Below are 22,336 nucleotides of genomic sequence, written 5' to 3'. Positions count from 1 at the left end.
GATTTTATTTTAATTACGTGTTCACATGCACTTTATTATGACTATCGAATCGAATCGATCATCGAATCGAATCGATCATCGAATCGAATCGATTATCGAACCGAATCTAATCGAAATAAAATAAATCGAATCGATTATCGAATTGGTTATTGAATTGAATCGATTGTCGAATTGGTTATTGAATTGAATCGATTATCGAATGGATAATCGAATCAAATCGATTGTCGAATCAAATTAAATCGATGGTCGAATCGGAATCGAACAGAAATAAAACAGATTAAAATAAAATAAATTAAAGTAAATTAAAACCATCGTTCCTTGCTCAGACGATAGAAATGGTATGCTTCCTATCCTCGGTCACATGTTCACATACACTTTATTGTTACTTATATTCAAAGAAATCAAACTATTAGTTTAATATTTCTGCTTCTATTACTAACCTAACCTAACATGTCTGTCTACAAAAAAAAAACTGTTCGAAAAAAATGGCTGACGGTATTTTTTAAAGAAAAGTCGGACGATTTTCACATTTGGTTCCATTGAAGATAGCTATAATGAGCCGTCAATTTAAGTTCATAGAACAAATTTTTGATGTTTGACTGTGTTGTCATGTCTTTATAATGTATAATGTTGTAGGCTTCAATTACAAATAGGGAAGCTTTCAAAAATACATTTTTTTATATTATTATATGAATTATGCAATTTTTTTATTTTTTTATATACAACACGAACGAATAAATACTCGTTTCTTCTCATATTGCTTGCAGTTAATTATTACATTTTTTTGGCATTTGCCTTTGATAATAAGCTGATAGATTTGGCAATCCTCAAACCACCAGTTGCCAGATGGTTACAGATGGTCACTAGATGTCTGTGGAAAGTACCTGAATACTATTCTTATTATTCTTTGAAAGAATTTCTTTTTTACTGTTAGTTTGTTAACGTTCTATTGGATTTTTATTAATTATAAATCACATGCTATTTCCCGATTTATTAAAAAAACATGGCAACACAGTCAAGCGCCGCCAACATTTCGTTCTATGAACTTTAATTGACAGCTCAATTATAGCTATCTTCAATGGGACCAAATGTGAAAAACGTCCGAAAAGTCCTATTCTGTATAAAATATGACAATATATTTTATGTCAATATATGTGTGTGTACTGTCAACCTGTCAACATATTTCATGATATATTATTCTTCTTAGTATTCTATGCACATATTGACATATTTGACAATTTGCTAGAGATTGCGCAAAAGATGGCTACTATAAGCATAATAAATAAGAGATTTATTTGTATACATTGATATTAGCAACAACTTTAAAATAATAATGTTGAGACAACATTAATGTTATTTCGCGACTTTAATTTTAAACAATAAGTTGGTACATTTCTTTAAAACCTCTAGTGTAGTGCAATAATATAGTAAACATCAAGCAGTGTTTGTGTAACCATCTGGCCCTATGCATTCTGTCAATGAAACATCTAAAATATGATGGATTTTGTTCAGTTTATATTTTATCCAACAAGGACTATCTCTTTAAATTGGTAAATTGTAGTAAACATTTTTTTAATATTATCATATATACTAGTATATTGTAAATACATATGCATGCTTCTGGATGAGAACTTAGTGCAAAATATAGGACATATTCACACAATATAAGAACATGTTATATTGGATTTTACTCCAGTTAAAAAGTTATTTACTTGTCTGTTTTATTATTTTACATTTTTAACATGAATGAAGGTAGCTTTCATACTGGGCAATAGAATTACAATGAGAAGTAGAGATTTATATCTTAGAAGTAGTTTTAGGTTTTTAATTTTAATATTTTTGTTAAATTTCTTTGAGAGTTTTAATTCTATAACCAGCGAATCATTTTTTTGCACATGGAACCTCTAATATTCATATTAAATGGCAATAGCATAGTGATCAATAAGTTTATGATTAATAGTAATAGGTAGCCAGTTTGTAGATATAAACAAAATATACACAATACAAAATATTGTTCTGAGAGTATTTCGTTGTGGCATTTACTTTTGAAATTAATATACATATAATGGAAATTTGATTGAAACTGTTCCAAAGGGGAAGTTTTAAAAAATTAAAAAAATTATTTTTCTTTTGTTACTTTAGAAATGAATTTCTTCTAATACTTTAATTTTATCTCTCTCACTTACAATGATAATTTAGAACATTTTAAAATTAATGACTTTAAAAATTATATTTATTTATTTATGGTAGGTACTTATGTCCCCATTTTCAGAAAATAGTAAGTATAATAGTGTACTACTGTGCATAACTTAGTCATAACAATCAATAATTGTAAATACTACAAATAAAAGACAAAAAATGATATGATATTCCTAAAAAAAAAAAAACCGACAGCCTAATCTGCCCTACTAAACAAAAAGGGGGTATCTACACTCTTTTTGAAAAATGAAATATTAATGTCTAGTCAATAAGTACTCCTTGTTCTATCTAATACTAGAGTGAATTGGCCATATCTTCTTTATAAATATTATATTTTGGGGTATCTACAAAGCATGTGTTATATAATAGTCAGTTTGCTATTCCCAACCGAACTGTCTAGTGAATTTAGTAATTATTTTTTTTATGCCATGTTAGTTACTTTTTGACAGACTAGAAGTGACTGAAAATTACAATCAAGCACACCTGCCCATATCCAATATTAATTTAAATAAAATAGAACTTTACGAATTACTGACAATCAATATTTATTTATATAAACAACTGAAATATATTTTTTAAATATATACTACCCAAAATTTTATGGGTTTAACATACAGTACCACTATTTATAATAATTCTTCTTTTTTCAATGAAAGAATTCTGTAATAAAAGTTTGTTTAAGCTGTTAATACTGTGAGATAGGAACTTTTGTGTTGTATGTTTCCATGAATCTGTTAAAATATGCCAGAGCTAAGCGAATGGACCCTACTAAGCTTTTTGGCTGTAAGTACTGATACTAGGCAATAATGGTTGTATCTACATGAACTTATGCAGTTACAGCTGGAGCTGCTGAGTAAACATCACTTACTGTCAAACTTGCTTAGTAGCTGTACCTAATAAACTGAGCACGTTCATCTGTCATATCTAGTAGCTTAATCAAAAAATAGTATTTCTTTTAGTTTATTTGTTTATTTTTGGTGTAATACAAAGTTGTAATAATAAATTTTATATGTAAACATTAAATTGTAAACCTAGTGAGTGATTTACTAAAGATTTGTAAAGTATTTACTAAAGATAGGTAAGTTGTCTATTTTGCTCTCATAACCTCAAATTACTAATTTAAATATCTTAATCTAAATTACTACAAAAATACTATTGATTTCTTTACGAATTTACTTACTTCATTTAGTTACTGATTTTTTGCAATGTTTTTCCAATTCAAGATACTGCAAAACCAGTTAATTTGTCATTTATTACTTATTGCATTTTATTAAAATCAAATTTTCGTGTTTATTCATATAAAGTCTTGTAAAATAATTTTTTTTAATTTCAGATGAGTAAAAGTAGAGGAAAAAGGTTGTATGACTTAACTGTGATCAGTAATAGTGGTATTGAATGGGAAAATATTATTGATACTACACCTGTTGTTTTATTAGAAAATAGCAATATTCAAATTCCACTGAATTCTTGTGATACAACAATTACACATTTGCTTCCAGATTCAGAAACATTTATGGAAGCTGAAGTAAATATGTTAGACCTATGTGATTTGGGAACAAATATTATGATAATGGAGGATGTAGTGGAGATCAGTCACAAATTAGTAATCAATAATTGTAAAGATAAATTTGAACCTGTTAATTTAGAATATAGTGTAAGAGAAATTGAAGAAAGAAATGAAAAAGAAATGGAAACACCCTTTACTAAAAAAGGAGAGCAATGAAGACATAAAAAATTTAAATATTCAATTGGAGAAAGAAAAATAATTAAACAGAATAAACTAAGAGATTCACATTCTGTTAGAGATGGATGTGGTAATAACTGTAACATGTAGCACAAAAACAAATCAGGAGAGGAGAACTGATATAAACAGTCAGTTCTGGAATCGAGACTGTCAACAACAGCACCAATTTATGCTATCCAGCATCAGGCAGACAAATATAAAACTGTTGGACTAGAATCTTGCAGATCCAACACTCTAATGTACTCTTTAAAAACATACAACATACAAACAAATTCCTATCTCTCAGTATTAATAGCCCATATAAGTTACTGTGGCAGACTTCTGTTATTAAAAAAGAAGAATAATCATGAATAACGGGAGTGTATATTAATTCATTTTCATTGTGTTATTGAGAATGCAATACCAGGGATAGCAAGAGCTGAGGTTGTCGAGTCTTAAAATAGGATGAAGAGTGGTAAGGCAGTAGGACCGAAAGGAATCCCTGTGGAGGTTTAGAAGGCTCTAGGAGAGGAAGGGATTGATATTTTGTGGCAAATGATGATCAGTATATGTATATATATATATATATATATATATATATATATATATATATATATATTGTTATGATTGTTTATTTTGAGTTCAAACTTAGTTTATTGAGCCAATAAAAAAATTATAACTTATCTGTTATCAAAAGTAAAATAATCCGTATATTACCTGTGTTCGATGGATTCAAAAGATTTTCTAGTTGTCTTTTATCGGGAAGAGAAGAAAGGATAATAATACAAATATATTATATTACAAAGATTTACGTTTCTTTATTTTATATGAACGAATAAAACAATTATTAAATTCTGTCGTTATCTTATCAATCAGCATACAAGAAAATAAATCAAATTATTATGATAATAAGATTATAAAGCTACATACATTTATATTACGTGAAAAACCAATTTTACTTAAAATTTTCTTTACTTGAAAAAAAAAGAAACCACAAAACTTTAAACTTTTGATTAGCCTAACAAAACCTCAGTTCTTAAATTTGAATGCTAATGACCATGATGTCGAAACGATCCTTCACAGATATAAAATTCAATTGTACAAACACTTACAGTTTATTTTCTTCTTGAGTTGTATGTTGGAACATACCCAGAAAAGTCCAGTCTTCTCAAAGATGTGATCTCCCCTCTTTGGCACCTTGGCTCCTTCTTTACGTCTCTGCAAACCTCCTTCAGACTACACAAAAAAAACGCCTGATTCACTTCTCCAAACTCCGCTACTTATTTATGACACCAGGACCTCCTTTTGTCAACTTGATGCCGTAAGAATACTTTCACATATACTTTATAAAATGCCCACGGTAGATACAAAGACCTCTTTTAATCCACTTGTTATCTCCGTCTTCAAACTATTCACTTCTTTTCGTTACGCCGGTATCCAAAACTCACGAACCACACCCTATCTTGAGAAAAACGACTGTTTCCTTTTGATGACCAAAATATGACTGACTTCTCCTGTCTCCTTATCGACTCCCAAATTCCCATTTAAAAACGACCGTCCAATCAAAAAGCTTAAATTGTGTTTACCATGATTTTGGAAAAGCCTAATTTTTGGTTTCAGAGAAAACTAAATAGCTTACTTTAAAATTGGTTTTTTTCAATACATCATTTATACATATTTCAAAAGATTAAAATATGGTCATTTAATACTCGACTATACAAACAATAAAGAGATTAACTTACAGGTAAAATGTCTTCTAATTCTAAACAAAGGTTTTTTGATAATTTTGTTTGCAATGGAAATATATATATATATATATATATATATATATATATATATATATATATATATATATATATATATATATATATATATATATATATATATATATGAGGAAGAAAGGATGCCAATGCAAGGAGAGAGAGTGTGATGGTATCATTGTATAAAGACAAAGGGGACATTCAGGACTGTAAAAACTATAGAGGGTTAAAATTAATGTCACACAAAATGAAAATTTGGGAGGGAACTGTAGAGTGAAGGTTAAGGAGACAGACATCGATAGTAGAAGAACAGTTTGGGTTTATGCCACGGAGAAGGACTATTGAAGAGACTTAATATTAGCAGGTCAAAAACGGAGGTTTTTGACCTGCTAATATGAAATATATGTGGTTAGGGGGTAGAGGAATCGTTGGGGACATAGAATTGCTTGGAGAAAAATTAGGAAGAGTAGGAGAATTTTGGCTCCTACATAATGGAAAATGGGACACTTGATTGAGAAAATGCTCACAGGATACAGGCTGGTTGGTTTAACTGGAAGCAAATGAATTGGGTACTTTGTGATTGAAACATCAGGGAATGGCTGAAAGGTAAATATACAAGAGTGTGGTGAGACCTGCATTGGTGTATGGCGGTGAAGTGTGGCCTGTAAAGGAAAAGAAGATGGAGGTAGCTGAAATGAAAATGTTACGGTGATGTTGTGTAAGACTAGAAGGGACAGGATCAGGAACAACTTGATTAACAAAAGAGCCGCAGTGACTACAGTCTCGAAAAAGATTCAAGAACAAAGACTGCAATGGTCAGACATAGAAATGTGGAATGAAGGATAGAACTGTTAGAAGTTGATGGAGGAAAACTGAGAAGATGAAAGGACTGTGTGGCAGAAGACTTGAGAGAGAAAGGTTTAGGTGAAGAAGACCCAATGGACAGAAATGAGTGGTAATGAAAAGTAAGGGACAGCAACCCCTGAAAATGGATGAGCTGAGGAGGAAGAAGATGTTAATTAATTTTCATTAAAAACTTTCCATTTGTAAATACTAATCTATAAATGTCTATAAAATTTCAAAAATAAACTTTTGTTTTAATTTATGCAATTCTATTTTGTTAATAAACTTCATGTGAATATTTTTTGTTTAAATATTGACTACCAGCACTTATAGTAATGTCCAGCCACTGTCCTTATAAACTTTGTCAGGTCAAAATGTAACCAATGTAGCAAAAAGTAATTACTAATTTTACTACATAGTTAGGACTAGGATTAGCAAACCAAGTATAAAAAGAAAATTGTACCATCATTATTGACTGATATGATATATGACTATGATAGATTTTGTCCAATTCTCTAGTCTATTAAAAACCAATTACCTCCTATCATTATTTGTCTAACAGGGATTCATATGTTGGTTTCATATAATTAAATAAACTATCCTTTAATAACATTGTCCTAGGAACTCACTTAACAAACTCAGATAATACCATTTTTGCAAAGTCTAGTAGACTTCTTTTGCTGATAAATAGGATTATCATAATAATATACTATTTTTTTATTTATATGCAATCTGATTATTTTTTCTGACTTTTCTTGTATTACTACTTTTGATCTTATTCAATATAATGGGGTAGTTATTATAACTGATATACCTGGGATGTTGGATTGATAGCAGCCTAAATCCTGATCTAGAAATAGGATCGAGAATAGAATATTCCAGGAAATCTTATGAAAAAATTAAAAGACTGCTATGTAATATTCAACATTCATCTACAAAATGCTACTTGTCGACTCTTCTCTATGTAGTTGAAACGTGGACCCTCAAAAGATCAATCGTAAATAAATTGGAGTCCTTTGAAATGTGGATGTACCAGATAATCCTCAAGATTTCATAGACATCGCATACCTCAAACAAAGAAGTGCTACAGAGAATAGGCAAAGAACAAGAACATTTCAACACAGTAAGTTAGAAAACATCATACCTAGGCCACATACTGAGAAATATTAAGTACCAATATGCTCTCAACTAATATTAAAAGAAAAGACCGAGGAAACGATAGGACTAGGAAGGAAAAGAGACTGTTGTGGCTAAGAAATATCCGAGAATTAACAGGGTTAATTTTGAACAGCTGAAACCAGAGAAGAGTTTGCAATTGTAGTAGCCAACCTCGATTGAGGAGAGGGCACTTTAAGAAGAAGAATTAGAACTGATTTGATCCGCTCACTGATGGAGTTTCTTCAAACTTGACAGATCCATTTTGCAAATTTTTAGCAAAAATCAGTGAAGCCAATACAAGAGAGTTTAAGATGAGTTAAAAACTACAACTGTTCTGTCCTATCTAGGAATTTACAGCATTCCCTGTAGTGTAAATACTCATCTGACATAAGAACTGCCAACTTCTTTATAATAATGGTTTCTTCTAAATGTTGTAAGTATAAGACTGTTTAGAACTGAATTAGCTCATTTTTACAGATTCCACCCACCTAAACGGATGCCTTCTCTGGTGAAGCACTTTCATTATTATCAGTATAAGCTGGGGCACATGGAACGATCCCTAAATGGAAAAAAGTTTCAAGTGGAACACTGGATGCAACACCCCCTTGCTCAAAAAAATAATTTTCCTTATCTTCGGACGGCTTTGTATGATTATAATGCCCAGGGTGGAGATGAGTTATCTTTGCTTAAGGGACAAATTGTTGAAGTATTGTCTGAAGATGCAAAAATATCTGGAGATGAAGGATGGTGGACTGGGAAAATTGGAGATAAGGTAAGTTTTGAAAATATTTTTAAAATGATGAATTCCATAGGCATCCAATGATGCAAATTTATTCTTTTTTAATACTTGTTTTTATTTGGTACTTAGTACATGCAAAAAATAGGTGAAATGGTTATCTTAGTTAGTTTAGGTGATTATTTTAATTGTGTTTTCTTTTATTTTAGCTTTGTGACCAAGTCATTTTAATCTTTAAATTTTAGCAAGTATCATTATTGTTGGTTGTCTGTATATTTGCAGTAATTCATTATTGTTTATTTTATTATTCATTAGCCCATTTTAGCTCCATATCTTTATTAAATAACATTCCTACTACCTTTAGCTATTCTGTTTGTTATTTCTCTTCATGTCAGTTTATTAGTGTACCAATTAAACTTTCCAAAATTTTGCAGTTTTCATACTCCATGGCTTTCCTCTCTAATCTATTAAAAGTTTCTTTTGATTCCAAAATCAAATATAGTGAAAATGCTATCTACTGAATCTAATGAAAATGATAAATGTTGAATGCTGTAACAATCGAACAACCCATCAGAAACAGTTGGTGTCAATGGGTAACTCCAAAAGTTAGTAGCCAGTGTAGAACTATAAACCTCACAACTTTCTTTGGGAGCCAACTGTTGGGCCTGGTCTAGCTCGGTCTCTCAGGTGTGATAATGTCTTATCTTAGAAGTAAATCTGAAAAATGAGTTTGACTGGGACAAATAAACCAAGATATTAACTGTACTGTAAAATGGGGTGTAGTTGACCGCTGGGGTGAAGTGGACTGAAAAGTTCGAAAATGTTTCCAACATGCATATTTTTTTTTATTATTAATATTAGTAAAGTTTATGCTAATTATGTTCATTGTAAATGTATGTTGAACATATTTTATGTAAAAATTAAGAGTTCTTTTCTTTTATATACTAAAAACGCGTCCTCGAAATTATTAACTTAATTTATAAGAAAATGAATATTTTAAACTTTGATATAAAAATCATTATATTAAAAATATTATTGGCAACTGTTGGTAATATTTCAACGAATCATTAAATGTAGATACTACTTTTGAATAAGTTTTTAAGTTTCGTTATAATCTTAAAATTTGTCAACTTATGCACTTTTCGCTTGAATTTGGGGCGAAGTTGACTGCAGGGGTGAAGATGTCCATCAAGTCAAAACTTGCATGATCTTGCATCGTACCTAGATTGAATTGGCGCTGCTTATTGTTTCATTGTTTGTTAGTTTAGTTTGAAACGCGGACGGGAGCTGACGCGTAAAATATTTTTAAAGATAATTAAGCACTTATCGAATAAATCTGTAAAATGCCGAGGGTGTATAAGCGTAAGGATGGTGCAAAAATTCTTAAACAATACAGTGCGGAAACGCTAGAAAAGTGTTTAACAGAAGTTTTAGATGGAAAAATAAGTGTTAATGCAGCATCGAAAAAATACAAAATTCCAAAGGGTACGTTAATGAACAGAATACATGGGTGATGCATTAAACAACATGGTGGTCAAATTGTTTTTACCAAAGTTGAAGTAAATGATTTTGTGGATGCAGTGATTACTTGTGCGAATTGGATATTCCCATTAAATATATTGGATCTTCGGTTAACTGCAAATACTTACCTAAACCGTCTTCGTAAATACTCACTTTTTAAAAAGAATTTTCCTAGGTATGGTTGGGATAAGGGATTTCTAGAGAGACATAAACAAACTTTAAGTGAAAGCTTAAGCAACAACATAAAAAGAGCTCGTGCTGCCGTCAATGCTGAAACATTAACAATTTTTTTTTTGAGGAATTAAGCAAAACACTTGAAGGTGTCAACCCTGCTGCAATATTTAATTACGGAAAAAGTGATGATCCGGAAAAAAAGAAACTAATTTATCAAAGAGGTGTCAAATATCCAGACAATAAATAAATTATACTAAAACTGCTGTGACAATTATGTTATGTGTTTCGGCCAACTGGAGATATACCTATTACCGCGTTATGTAGTTTATAAGGCTACAAATTTGTGGGATTCTTGGCGCCAAGGAGGTCCTAGGGGCACCCCATGTTGTGAAAAGAAACGCTGCAGTAAAGGTACGCGTTATAATCGATCTAATCATGGATGGTTTGATGCAATTTGTTTTACCGATTGGTTTAAGACTATATTTTTGCCTCATGCTCGTTTAATTGAAGGAAAGAAGTTCTTAATAGGAGATAATCTTTCGAGTTATTTTACAAAAGAAGTGCTCAATATTTGTACAGATAATAACATTGCTTTCATTTGTCTTCCGCTAAATGCAACGCATGTTTGAAAACCCCTCGACGTTAGCTTCTTTGGACCAATGAAGAATTATTGGAAACAATTATTGCACGAATGGAAGAAAGCCAATCCAAACTCATCGTCTGTTGAGAAAATAGCCCCGCCTTCTGCAGTTAACGCTAGAAAAGGGTTTTATGCTTGTGGTATTTGTCCTGTCTAAAGATAAACTTTTAGCAAAAATTCCTAGTGAGAAGCAAACCACTCATCGAAACAGTGTTGATGTATCAGAGGTACTATTAAATTATTTGAAAGAACAGAAATCCCAAAAAACGTGAGCCTACAATAAAACGAAAGAAACTGAATGTTATACCTGGAAGATCAGTTGCGTATGTAGACAGTCCAGAGAAAGAAATTGACGACGATAACATGCCTTCTACAAGCAAGACACAAATTGTGAAGAAAAATGTTTTTGAAGAAAGCGATGAAGCAAGTTCCGGAACAGAGAGCGTGACTGAAAATTTTGACCAAGAAGACCCTGAAATTGCAGACATTCAAAGTAATATTACTGAGGAAACAGAATACTTTCACATTAATGATATAGAAGCAAATTCATGGGTTGTAATGGAATATCAAACTAAGAAGAATATTAAACATTTTGTAGGACAAATTTCAGCGATTAAAGATGATGAAGCTAATGTTAAGTTCCTAAAACTCTCAAAATTGGGAAAATTTATATGGCCTGATATTCTTGATGAATACAATGTTCCTCTAAGTAACATAAAAAAAGTATTAATTCCGACAAAAATTTACGGAAGAGGCGAGCTTGTTTTGGACTTTTCTGCATATAATTTTAAATAAGTAACTTTCTTTTTGCAATAAAAAGTTTTTATTAAAATGTTTATTATAATTTAAAATCATTTTAGTGTGTTTATCTTTACCCCCGTTAACTAAAAATCATTTTTATTAAGTAAAACCATAGGCAGTCAACGTCAACCATAGGAGTTCGATTTTTTAAAATACCCGATGTTTTTTCTACTAAAATTAAAGTTAAGACTTATACACATATTATACAAAAATATATGCTACATTTTATTTTGTTATCTAGAAAATATCTTTAGTTGAACTCGAAAAACGGTCAACTACACCCCATTTTACGGTACATAAATACAATATAAAATTTAAGTTTTTATTTATTTTATCGATCCCATCGGAGATGGGATCGAGCCCGTTGTGGTCCTAAGCAGCTATTAATTCTGTATATCTGCTATGCTGCTGTAGTTGTCATCCCTCTGTATGGTACACCATGAGGTTTTTAGAAAGTTCCACCCAACAACAGGAAAAATTTATTTTGGGCCAAAAAAAACTAAAATAATAAATCTTAAGTTAGCGACTACATGTTTTAAAATATTTTGTCGCTATATAAAATTGAAAATAATTAAAATTTTAAATAGCAAATTGACAAGGATAAAATGAATATAATTATTATTAAACTAGTTAGTTAAATTATATTTAAGATACTAACTGCATAGGGGACGAATTATAAGGTTAAAAGAAAGAAGCATGTGCGGGGGAAGTTATGTATGTACAAAAAACAAGTCAAATTATAAAAAGACCTTGGATATTGAATGAATATTAAATATAACACCCCAAGAAAAGAATTAATAATATAAATGCATTTTCAGTCCAACCATTTTTTTTTGTAGATGAACGATATTTATAAAAAATATGCCACTTCTACAGAATTAAAGTGACATGACAGAACAGAGCTGCCAACTGACATATATCCTTTGTCGACTGAAGTGTAGCATAGAAATGTTATGTTTCACGGCGTAGAACATAATGGGGTCTGAATAAAGAAATTTTTTAAATTAAATAAAATAATTATTTGGTTAATTTTATTGTTGTTTAGAACCGACCTATTTGCAGCAAACCATTGCTCAGTCCTGCGCCGTGCCATCATAGAACTCTCCATATTGCATATTCGGAATATCGTTAATATAAATCAAAAATAAAACAGGGCCTAGTATTGAATCCTAGGGTACTCCAATATTTAACACACTCTCTGCTGACAATACCCACCAACTCTCACAACCTGCACCCTATCTTTTAGATATGATTTTATTAGCTCAATAATCTCGGAATAAAAGTTATATTTTTCAAATTTCTGCAGGAGGATTTCATAGTTGACCAAGTCAAAAGCCTTGCTCAAGTCACACAAAAGGACTGAGTTAAATTGAAGCTTATGTAATATAAAATATAAGGTTTAAAATACCTAAGATTGCAGTTTCTTGATAAAAACAAATTGACATTCAGAAAACATACCATTGACCTCAAAAAAACTACTGTTTGTTGTGCCATGCAATTTTCGACAATTTTCAAAATAATTGGTAGCAGTGAGACGCCTATAATTTTCTGGCAGGTTTGAGTCCCCTTTTTTGAAAATTGGACAAATTATTGCTTTTTTAAGGACAAATGTCTTTATTGCAGATATACAGGGTGTTTCAAAAAGGTATGTCATAAAATAAATCACGCATTCCGGGGACAAAAATAAATTGATTGTATCCAACTTACCTTAGTACAAAAGTGTACACAAAAAAAGTTACAGCCCTTTGAAGTTACAAAATAAAAATTGTTTTTTTAGCGTTATCTCCTAAACTACTTGACATTTTGTAATCAAAATGGACACGTTACTTTCTTGTTCTGAAAGCATTTTTCATACAAAAGAAACAACAAAATGTAAGCGCACAGAAAAATTTTAAGTGGGGTGTGCAGCCCTAAATCCCCCAAACTTTTGAGTACGTTCAAATCAAATGAATTTTGTGACATCATTAGTTTAACACATTATTTTTAAAATTTTTTTGCCTCCTCTCACTTTTTTCAAAAAACAGTTTTTATTGAGTAAAGGCCCTTTTCATTAACATTTAAAAAATTACGTGCAACAAAATAAATGGCTTAAATGAATTAACAAGTACAAAAAATGTCTATAACCTCTATAAATATGATATTACAATAAATGTTCAAAATGACCCCCATTTTCTTCAATACACATTCGAATACACTTTCTCTTTCATGGCCCAAAAGCAAAAGTCTATGGGGTTAAGACCTGGACTTCTGGGTGGCCAAGAAATAGGTGCGTCACGACCCCTTCCAATCCACCGACCAGGATACTGCCTGCAAAGGTATTCCCAGACTTCATTACTGTAATGCGGTGGAGCGCCATCTTGTAGAAACCACATATTTTGCCTTATTGCAATATTCACTTCTTGCAAATACTCTTGTAAATCGTTTGCCAAGAACTGCAAATAATTATCACCATTTCAATTTTTGGGAAGAAATACTGGGCCTATTAGATTGTTATCCACAATTCCTGCCCAAACATTAACTTTGAAAGTCCTTTGGTGATGAATCGTTTTTTTGGCGTGAGGATTTTCGTCGGCCCAAATGTGCTCGTTATGATGGTTTGTTATTCCATTTCTACTGAAGGTAGCCTCGTCGGTAAACAAAATATTTCTAAGTGTTTTCCATTAACAACCAATCGCAAAATCCAATCCTTTTAGGATAATCTTCAACCAATAACTCTTGAACCGTTGTTAAGTGATAGGGTTTAAGCAGCTGATACTTCAAACGCCTCCAAACCCTTACGTGAGGAATATTTTGTTGAGCAGTTATTACCCTTGTACTTGTTCCAGGGACTTCTTCAATGATTGGACGGCCACTATTGCCAGCAACTTGCAGTTGGAATGTACCCGTTTCCCCTAAACGACGATCAATGGTGAGAAATAATCGTCTATAAGGTGTATTTCGATTGGGATATTTTACTGCGTAACTCCTTGCGGCTGCTGCACTATTTCCTTGACATTCACCTACGATATCCCCGATAGTTTATTGAAATCATAATTTAATCTGATCCAACTTACCCAAAGTTATGCATATCTGCCATTTCCTGAAATGTGTAGTCCATTGTAATATCAAAATTTCAAATTAACAAAATATCAAATGCACACAATAAATGATAGCTTGGACTTGGAATTGTAATTTTATGGCCAACTAGGAAAAAACTAGGTTTTCAAAAAAGTGGGAGGAGGCAAAAAGATTTTAAAAATAATGTGTTAAACTAATGATGCCACAAAACTATTTTCATTTGAACGTACTCAAAAGTTTGGGGGGATTTAGGGCTGCACACCCCCCTTAAAATTTTTCAGTGCGCTTAGATTTTGTTGTTTCTTTTATATGAAAAATGCTTTCAGAACAAGAAAGTAACGTGTCCATTTTTATTACAAAATGTCAAGTAGTTTAGGAGATAATGCAATTTTTATTTTGTAACTTCAAAGGGCTGTATTTTTTTTGTGTACACTTTTGTGCTAAGGTAAGTTGGATTCAATAAATTTATTTTTGTCCCCGGAATGCGTGATTTAATTTATAACATACCTTTTTGAAACACCCTGTATAGTCCAGGATATGTCAGTAAAAATAGTAGAAATCCTCTGAATTCTTATTATATGCATCGATTTGCTTGAATTTTTGACAGTAGTTAAAAAATAGCTTAAAGGTCAAAATCTACTCTATAGCAATATGTGCTTTTCCTCTGGAGGCGGTTACCACATCAACTCGGGGATGGAAAAGCCATGGTAGTCGCTAAAATAGTGTTTTAAGACAAAAAATTTCTTAGAGTTTTTTCGAAAAGTGAATATGTTAATATTTTTGGAGTTATTCGTGACTAAAAGTTCACACATTACACGTCAAAAAGTATGTTTTTAAACGGTTTTTCGCTAATAACTCAAAAATTTAGATTTTATCGGAAAAACTGTTTGGATATAAAATTAAGCTTATAAAACAAAGAGATACGGTTTTTATTATTACCGTATACTTAATATTCACAAAGTGATGGCTGTTCGAAAGTAGAATAATTTTATTCACCGAATACAGAAATTACAAAAATCCAAACATATATGATGTTGAATAACCAGACAATGGTAAGTTTTTCGTAGAAAACTTATAAAAACTTTTTTAAGATTTTAACAAAACCTTTAAAATGACTACTAGTAAAAGTTATTAGCCTAAAAATGCAGGTAAGCTATAACTAAAATAAAGTCCGCTTATATTTTTTGTGGCGCAGAAAGTAACAAAAATTACATTCTAAAAGTTTAACTGGCTTAGAAGGTTTAGTTTTGAAAAAATCCGAGTTTAAAATGAAGACAGTTTGTTCGGAATTTCTCAAAAATCCCCTTGTTTAAAATAACTCAACAACTAAAAAGGTACAGAAAAATGCTACAATACAAAAAAACACCTTTTTTTTACTGAATATTTTAATTTATTCTTTATTTCTATAGACCAAAAATTAAACGTTTTATTGTATGTTAAATACAAACTTAATGAACATATTATTAAAATGAATAATATGGTTTCTCTCATTTTATCTTTTATTTACTGGTCGCAGAAAAAAATGCCGATGCTGCATCCCTTTAACTTTGCTCAAATAATTATTAAGTTTTCATTTACAAAGCATAATACATAATAAGCATAAGCGGTATATGAATATGAAGCCAAAGCTAGTATCGCTTTTAACCAAAAAAAACCTTTAACTATAGTGCACTCTGCCACGTATTTTGCTATTAAATGAGGAACGTGTTAATGTGTGTAAACAGTAGACAATGATGGTCTGACACATTTTGCACTACACTTTTATTTCTTAAACTATGCTATGGAAAAATGGGACATAGGCAATTTGATTTTTCAATAACTTTGATTTTATTAACTTACTAGAATTTAGCCCGATTCTAACGCATCGGGATTCTATAACGTATGATGTTCTACTAAAATACTTTTGTTTTGTCACACCAAAAATATTCTATGCAGATTTATTTTGATATTATGAATGAATATGAAAAATGCAAAATAAAACGTTTTAAGACGCACAAAACGGTACACTAAACATAAGCTATAGTATCCTGTTCGCCACTTGGTAACAAACAGACTTCGGTCTAATTGTCATCATCGTTTCTTCACGGTTAGTAACAACTAAACACTGATTGATTTTTCTATGCCGGCGCTGAAGTTTTCATTACGGACAGACAGACAGAATAAGCAAATTATTATATTGATTATTGTGTATACAATTACAAAGAACAGTAATTCTTTAATAATAAAATATATTTTCTTTCACTCCATAATAAGTGTCTCAATTATCAAATCAATTTTTTAATCGATTATTATTAGGATACCTGTACGAAACGAAACAACGAAGCGGTGTCGTTATATAGTATGTAAGAGTGATACACGCTCTAAATCATTTAAAGGCAATACATAGTAATATATAAATTTTTCAAAGCCTCTTTTTATTTATAAACAACGTTATTCCTTTATTAAATAAAAAATATTTATATATTTATATAAATATTTCTATATAATAAACCAGTGACATAATTATAACTTATAATATACGAGGCATGTTTTTTAAGTAAGTACCGTTTTGCGATTCCGCCGCCGCAGCGCTACGGTCGGCGTTCCGCGCATAAGCGCTGGTTACCTACATCTCTTGTCTACGCACTGACGCCATTACAGTCTGATTCTTCATTGTATACTTGTTTACTCCAGTGTTTAAGATGCCTCCAACAATCGTGAGTCACGCTGATTGTGAAGTACGGGCTGTTATACGATTTCTTAGTGCTAAAGGCGTAAAACCGATCGATATTCATCGTGAGATCGTTGAAATTTACGGACAAAACATTATGAGTGATGGAATGGTAAGGAAATGGGTGAGAGCATTTAAAGATGGCCGCACAAATCTGCATGATGAAGAACGGAGTGGGCGTCCTTCGGTCGTTAATGAAAATTTGGTGCAGAAAGTGGACGAAAAGGTGAGAGAAAACAGACGCTTTACAATTTCATCATTGTCCGACTGCTTTCCTCAGTATTCTCGTAGTGTTTTGTATCGCATTGTTACCGAGAACTTGAATTACCGGAAATTGTGTTCACGTTGGGTTCCAAAAATGTTGACGGATTTGCACAAAACCCAACGTTTAGGCAGTGCATTGACTTTCCTTGAGCGGTACCACAGTGAAGGTGAAGATTTTTTAGACCAAATTGTTACTGGTGACGAAACGTGGGTGGCCTACGTCACACCAGAATCGAAACAACAATCCATGGAATGGCGACATTCATCATCACCCAAAAGAGTAAAGTTTAAGCAAACAATTTCTGCCCGGAAAATCATGTGCACAGTTTTTTGGGACAGAAAAGGAGTATTGCTAGTGGAGTTTCTGCCTCGTAATGAGACAATCAATGCGTCTTATTGTGAGCCATTGAAAAATCTGCGCCGTGCAATCCAGAACAAAAGACGTGGAAAGTTGAGTAAGGGTATCGTTTTGCTGCATGACAATGCCCGTCCACATGTGGCTAATCAGACCAAAGATCTCATCAAATCATTTAAATGGGAAACTCTAGATCATCCTCCATACAGCCCTGATCTGGCGCCCAGCGACTACCATTTGTTCCAGCACTTAAAGAAACACCTGGGCGGTCAGCGTCTTCAAGACGATCAGGCGGCAGAATTTTATCAGGAGGGTATTCAAAAACTGGTGCCACGTTATGACAAGTGCCTCAATATTCACGGAAATTATGTAGAAAAGTAGATTTTACAGGCTTTCATGTAAAAATAAAATTATTGCCATATCTTTGCACGTCTTTTTTTAATTCCAAAACTTACTTAAAAACACGCCTCGTATATTACTAAAATTAGTAGTAGTTTTTGTGATAGGTGGCGCTGGGGTTTTCATTACGGAAAGACAGACAGAATAAACACATTATAATATTGATGATAAACTAGTTCTATTTTGAGAAACACGTGAATAAAGGCCCCCTTTGTTTTGGCTGCCCGATTGCGGTGCACGAACTGCACTCCTGGTAGGAGCTTATAGCTTTAAAAACTTTAGTTGCTTTAAAACAGATCGTATGGAGAGATATGATGGGTCAGCAATATTATTGAAATCAAAATATTAAATGGCAAGAAATTATTTTGTTTAAATTATCGTCAAAAAATAAAACTATTCATTTTGTATCCCTATATATAATGTAACGAAAAACAAAATTTCAACACAGCAATGGCTACCTTTTTTAAGTTTTTCCAAAACAAAAAATATACCTTCTAAGAAATTATGGGAAAAAATACATGTATTGCCTTATCTACCTATTGAAGCGTAGATAAAAATACGATTATTAATCTTCCTAGAAACTTTTAAACCACACAGAGAAAAATTTTATTAACCCGCAATACAATATAGTCCTTTTTTCTCCGAATCACTAACCTTAAATAAAAATGTAAAACTATATTAAATTCTTCAGGGCTTTTAGCCTCTCAGTCACTACTACACTCATCACTAATTACTGCTTTACTGCTATTGGGAACATCGAACGGCTCATTTATACCGTCGATGGTGACGTGGTTTGGGTGAGGATTGGCGCGAATATTTGTGACGGCGTGATTTTGATTGGAGAGTGCAGCGGACGATATTTTCTTTATGAGAGGTCTTCATGTCGAAGGTAAATGGATGCCGTCATCTCTTTTATTGAGACATTTTGGCCTTTTTCGGATAATTCTCGGTTTATACAGTGTGACCCATTTAGATTGGAAACACCTCTATAAAATTTGAAGTTGTTAACTGATTTTAATCAAATTTTTTTTTAATGTCATGTAATAAAATGTCAATGTTATGACAACTTAAAATTTTAAACCTCACTAAGAAAAAAACACTCTGTATTAACGTTAAAAAAAACACTCTGTATTAACAGAAACATGGAAACATAATTTTAGTTTAAATCCTAGTTGCCTCTACCAATCCACCATCTAATTGGATACATTTGTCGTAGCGTTTATGAATATTTCTAATTACATTTCTTAGTTGTTGGGGAGTAATTTCTGCACATGCCTGTCGAATTCTTGCACGAAGTTCGTTTACGTCTCTTGGACGGGTTTGGTAAACTTTTTGTTTGATAACTCCCCAGAGAAAGAAGTCTAAAATTGTGAGATCTGGAGATCTGGGTGGCCAATCTATCAACGGACTACCCCGGCCTATCCAACGGTTCGGAAAATTTGTATTTAGCCAGTGCTTCACGGTTCTGGCGTAATGAACAGAACAACCATTTAACTGAATATACAAATTTAATCGTTCATTAATTGGGAGCTCATGAATAGCATCCCACAAGTCGGTGTTTAAAAATTCTAAAAAGTTCTGTGAGTTCAAGTTTTCTTCAAAAAAGAAAGGACCAATAACTCGCTCGTTCAGTATACCACACCAGAAATTGATTTTTTGAGAATACTGGCTTTTACAGTTTATTACCCAATGGGGATTATCTGCTGTCCAATAGCGACAATTCTGTGATGATACTACTCCATTTGTAGTGAAAGTGGCTTTGTCGGTAAACAACACGTTTTTTAGAAAATTTATATTGTTTAAATATTCCCCTTGGGCCCATAAACAATATTCTAAACGTTTTGCTTCGTCGCCTTCTTGTAATGTGTGTAAGAATTTTGGTTTGAAAGGTTTAATATTATTTACCTTAAGACATCGCCGAATACTCTCTCGAGGCACATTCAAATATAAACTGGCATTCCTTAAACTGGCATTAGGGTTATTTCTGAAATGGTCTAAAATGATTTGATCATTTCCTCTTCTTCTTTGTAACGGGTTATTTTTTAAAATTAGTTTTGATACTGCACCATATTCATTAAATATTTTATTTATTTTGTTTACCGTACCGCAGCTAATATTAGGACGATCCACATGTCTGTCATTAAATATTGTACAAACTTCCCTGGCACTTCTATCGTTATCTCCCAAAAGACGTATAATTTCAATTTTTTCTCTCAAACTTAATCTTGCAGCCATGACACAAAATATTATTAAAATAATTTGAAGTAAATATTGTTGCAGATATTATGCACACATTTATGCTAGCACTGAAATTTGTATGACACAAATACTGTCAAACAGTAATATCGTTGTCATGGCAACTGAGATTTAAGTTGTAGCATATAAGGTTAATAATAATATAAGTGCGTTACTTGCATTAAATTTTTATGCTATTTTAAACATTTTTTTGGCTAGTAGTGGTTTAATATTAAAATTATTTGAAAAATAATTAGTTTTATGGTTATCTGTTGATACAGGGTGTTCTTTTTTGACTCGTAGCTTAGTGAGTTTTAAAATTTTAAGTTGTCATAACTTCGTTATTAATAAATATATTTTAATGAAATTTTTGTCATAATTATTTGAAGCCACTCTAAATCCAGTGACGTAGAAATTTTTCTAATAAAAAAATCGCTAATACAAATTCTCCATTTTCGGCGAAGAAAAAGTATCGGAGAATGCCCTGAAAATTTAACTAAATATTTCATATTTTGTCCCGCAATAGACCTATTATTACATGACAAAAAAAATTTGACTAAAATCGGTTAACAACTTCAAATTTTATAGAGGTGTTTCCAATCTAAATGGGTCACACTGTAGAAGCAGATAGAGGCTATGGTTCTGGAGTTTACAAAATCAATTTTGTAACCTGAATGAAGATGGTCTTGACCTAGAGCTGAAATTGAATAGGAATTGCGAACAGAAATGGAATGTTCATAAATTCCATTTTAGATTATACGATTTGTTTGGCTTATATAAGATTGGGGCAGTCTGTACAAGGAATTTCGTAAACTCCGTGTTGTTCATTTGGAATGTTGTCCTTGATTGATCGGACAAGAGATGAAAGTTATTCTTGGGGGGTAAATATTGTTGTGTAAATATTTATTGCTCTTGATTTAAGGATTTTGTCAGTGACACCTTTGATGTAAGGAGGAAAAGTTTTCGTTTGATGACGGTCTGTTATTGATGTGATTTTCGCGGTAACGATTGTGGATGAGGGCTTGTTTTAAACTAGAGAGCTCAGCGGGTCTAGTTCAATCAACTAATGATTGGTATGAGTGGATTTTTGATAAACAGAGTGATAAAAACCTTGGGATTGGTTTTACTGTATGATAACGTCGTGAAACGGTAGGGATGAATCGTTATTTGCATGCCAACTCCATCATCCACCTTTACAAATTAATTCAGTCAATAACACCGGTCTCCAGATCAATACCTTTGCGATGATGCAAGTAGACCCGCTGAGCTCTCTAGTTTAGAATGGAATGTAGCCTCATCTCCAAATAGGACGTGATCAAAAAAATCTCTCTGCTGATTATTTTTTTCCAAGGCTCATTCGCTTAACACTATTCTTATAATTAAGACACTCATTTCGTTTTCCTCTGTCAGACTAATTTCTTAATAGTGTTTGAAGCTATTCTCTTGTGGCATCAATAAAAATAGTAAATTAGACTAGTTTCTGTTCTTTCACTTTTTTCATGGTCACTGAACCACTAAGGGTAATCCGATCTTTCAATTTTTCCAAGGTATCTTGTCTAGGTTGATTCCTATCACAAAACCGTTGTTCATAAATTCTAGCTGATAATAATGCATTTCCCAAGATCCCGATCATATTTATCATTTCATCAGTAGTAAAATGCACTATTGCTAATTCGGGGTGAATTAATTACTGAATTAATAAACAATAATGGATACTAATTTAGGGTGTACCATAATACTTATGTAATAAACAATAATAAA

General features: G+C 32.0%; 1 protein-coding gene across 3 annotated transcripts in view; it reads left to right on the top strand.

The window, feature by feature from the left end:
* The first annotated feature begins 1,235 nt into the window (after positions 1–1,235).
* slpr (mitogen-activated protein kinase kinase kinase slipper) overlaps positions 1,236–22,336 on the top strand; it is an 80,863-nt gene continuing 59,762 nt past the window's right edge. For 2 of the 3 annotated variants that reach the window (XM_072529793.1, XM_072529791.1), the window contains exons 1-2: positions 1,236–1,550; positions 8,161–8,455. In XM_072529793.1, coding sequence (XP_072385894.1) covers positions 8,180–8,455 — 276 coding nt within the window. In that variant the 5' untranslated portion in view covers positions 1,236–1,550; positions 8,161–8,179. Of the gene's footprint in view, positions 1,551–8,147; positions 8,456–22,336 lie in introns of all 3 variants that reach the window. The other variant, XM_072529792.1, reaches the window with a different exon arrangement.

The sequence above is a fragment of the Diabrotica undecimpunctata genome, chromosome 4 (assembly GCF_040954645.1).
Source record: "Diabrotica undecimpunctata isolate CICGRU chromosome 4, icDiaUnde3, whole genome shotgun sequence".
Classification (NCBI taxonomy): Eukaryota; Metazoa; Arthropoda; class Insecta; order Coleoptera; family Chrysomelidae; genus Diabrotica; species Diabrotica undecimpunctata.
This window is presented reverse-complemented; position numbering and strand designations above follow the sequence as displayed.